The 3,242-nt window shown below is 37.6% G+C and overlaps 1 protein-coding gene across 1 annotated transcript in view; it reads right to left on the bottom strand.

The window, feature by feature from the left end:
* Positions 1–447: 447 nt before the first annotated feature.
* LOC122085525 (outer mitochondrial transmembrane helix translocase-like) overlaps positions 448–3,242 on the bottom strand; it is an 11,769-nt gene continuing 8,974 nt past the window's right edge. The window contains exons 3-5 of the mRNA XM_042653997.1: positions 2,348–2,506; positions 946–1,241; positions 448–747 (exon numbers count right to left, since the gene is read on the bottom strand). Coding sequence (XP_042509931.1) covers positions 640–747; positions 946–1,241; positions 2,348–2,506 — 563 coding nt within the window. The 3' untranslated portion in view covers positions 448–639. The remainder of the gene's footprint in view (positions 748–945; positions 1,242–2,347; positions 2,507–3,242) is intronic.

Genomic DNA, 3,242 nt, shown 5'->3' with positions numbered 1-3,242 from the left:
TATTATTATTAAAGAATACTTTTGTCATGTCCACTTCTTTTTCTCTTTTCATCATGCCTACCACCTTTTAGGCTATGTCAACTAAGTGATTGGCTAGCTATCTCTTAGATAGATTTCGCAATCCCTTAATAGATAATTGGTGATTTATCTCAATCATATGACCCAATATGTATGGATTATTATCTTGATTTTTCAATTTTTCCTATTGAATTCATATGTTATTCTCTATAAATTTTTCAAACATATTTTTTAGACCTTTACAATAACACAAGGGTATTTCAAATTTATTTGTAAGTGACCATGAAGATGATGTTAAGACTATATGTTTACTAAATTTGGACCCCATATGAATTGTGATGTTTGTGATAACCACAGGCAAGATGCAAAGGGAATAAAAGCAAGTGTGATATATCATTATCATAAGAAAAAAAAAATTGTTATGCAACAAGAGTAAAATATTCACATGTCAAGATCATTAAAAAAAAAAAAATGTTTATCACATTATAAACTACCATCAAAAACATATTATCAAGGAGCTTTTGCACCTGACTGAAGATTGGTAATTTGTGACATCAAAAGCTTAGAAAGCTTGTTGATGGCAATCTGGAGTTGGTAATCGTCCTGCTCCCTGGGCATCGATCATGACGGCAATTTTGAACGTCTACCGTATTCGATAGCAGCAACACTTGTCTTTGTGGTCGTAGCAAGAACTTGCAATAGATCTGACTGTGAAAATGGCCTTGGAGTCTAGAGCAAGCAACAAAAGCAGACTGAGTCATAAAAATGGATTGTTGCAATAAAGGCAACACTAAAACTTCCTCACCCTTTTAAATAGTCTTATAGAAAATTCTATCATTTTTGGGTCTAGATACTTTGGTTATTTACAGAATCTCAGCTTGCAGAAACAAAAATAGGTCGTAGTTTTCATGCTAATTTTTTACTTACATGAGAGGGCTTGCCTTCCTTCTCATCACGTAGTAGATCCCTAACAGGGTAGTAAGCTGCTTTCTTGCAAAGTTCAAGAAGATCAGAGCCACTGTATCCCTCACACAAGCTGGCAATGTGGTCAAAATTAAAGTCACTATCTACATTTTCGCCCTTCAAAATCGCCTTCATTATTTTTGCTCTTTCAGTGCAATCAGGTAGTCCTATCTCAAAGGCTTGAGGAAGACGACGAAGTATTGCCTCATCCAGTTCCGATGGGCGATTGGTTGCAGCAAGGACCATCACCCGAGCATTCTCTGTTACAACAGCAGAATACTATCACCCAAATTGAATATGAATAGATAAATAATTTTAAGGAGACTGGCTGCATAGTGTACACTATCGCCTTCCTATGTCTATCTCTCCTCCCACAATAGGGGTAGATATGTTATTTCATAGGAAGGAGGAGGGAGGAGGGAGGAGGGAGGAGGGTAGAGAGAGTAAGAGAGAGAGGGAGGCGCTAGTGTACACAATGCAGACTGGCAGCGTTCTTTCTCCCAAAGGAAAAATAGAATGAGTTTTAGAGAAACATAAGAACTGTAGAAAAAATGGCTCCAGCAGAGAGAGAGCAAATGAAGCAAGAAATTTAACATGTCATTGCAAGCACAACTCCAGGCCCTTCATAGTTCACTTTCCATATAAGGAAAGCAAACCAAAAACTGTTGATATTGTCTATTTTTAAAACCCTAAACTGCCCTATGTGTAAACATGAACCACTTCCAAAAAATTAGGGGCAAAGCTAGGAGGGAGTGTATATAAGTCCTTCAACATGATGCTAAATATATTGTGATAAGCACAAAGTTGGTTTCTCTGCAACCCAATCTCAATTTCCTTACGCTCCATCTTGTGAGTGACACTAGCTGCCCCTATTTTCTGCCACAGGACAGATTAGCAGGTGATAAATGGATCAAAATCCTCTGTTTTTCCCATCCATGTTTTTCCTTGTTTTGCTATCTGCAGAACGCGACACGTGGACAATAAGGAGATCAACGATCAAGATTGAGTGAGGATTATTACATCCGGTGCGTTAGTCTTAAAGTTGTCTACGTGTCGCGTTCTGCAGGTCGCAAAACAAGAAAAAACATAAATGAGAAAAACAGAGGATTATTTTCCGTGATAAATATAAATGTTTCAAAATCCACTTTAAAAAGTTGAATTCTATCTGATTCAGAACGAGATAGAATCTATTGATAGTGCAGCAAGGATACACAATAAATCATCAGCAATAAGTTTGGAGGTGGTGGTATTCCATTTCCCAAACAGTACCATCTCAGAGATATGACAATTTATCATTGAAGAAAAGTGACAGCTCAATTTTCAGCAGCAATCAATTAAGTAGTACTCAAAGGGCAAGCCTACTCACTGTCAGTGGTAAAACCATCCCACAATGCCATGAACTCGGTTTTCATGTTTGCAAATAATTCTTGCTCTGTACTACGCCGCCGCCCCAAAAAACTGTCAACCTCGTCAATGAATATGATAGCAGGCTGGAGCTTATAGGCCAAACTAAACACAGCAGCCACTGCAAGATTTTAGTAACATTAATGTGGAGAAAATCAAACTGAACCTAACACCTGTTCATGCATTAATGTGTTCATTTACACCACCATAAATTTAAATCAAATTACTAGACTAGATATACAAATGCCATTAATGGTTGATCGAATCTTTTTCCTCTCAACTTTGATCAATATGTTAACTTGGCTTCTTGTATTTTCAGTAATATATGAATCTACTCCAATGATACTCATTTCCCAGATACACATAAAATGAGTGTGGCTGACATTAAGAAGTCAAGTGGAAATACTAGGAAAATAGGTAAATAATTAAATGGAATTAGGGGTCATTAAAAGTGGCTAGAATAGTATCAAGACGCACTAGAGACCATATCATTGCATGAATTGACCATCCCTTCATTACTTGACCATATTTTCAATATTAGACCATCACCACTAAAACCTCTCTATCATAAATGTATCCTTGATCCTCCCATAATTGGAAAGCAAAAATCCCTTCCATACCAAGGGTTACTGCCAAGAATGAAAGCCCGAGCAGCGGCTCACAGCCAAGGGAGAAGAAAGCCGGATCTAGATTCATTGCTGGGCCACTCTATTCTCTAGAATGAATGCAATCGAGAGGAGGCTAAGATATCACTGGGATAAAGATCTATGAGAGTTGTTTCACAGATCCGAAAGAGAGTAATTGGGTTCTCATGCCTAAATCTAACTAGGGTTCTTGGTGCTGGGAGAACCGGATCA

The sequence above is a fragment of the Macadamia integrifolia genome, chromosome 8 (genome assembly GCF_013358625.1).
Source record: "Macadamia integrifolia cultivar HAES 741 chromosome 8, SCU_Mint_v3, whole genome shotgun sequence".
Classification (NCBI taxonomy): domain Eukaryota; kingdom Viridiplantae; phylum Streptophyta; class Magnoliopsida; order Proteales; family Proteaceae; genus Macadamia; species Macadamia integrifolia.
Note: the sequence above shows the minus strand (reverse complement) of the source record. Positions and strands in the feature narration are given on the sequence as shown.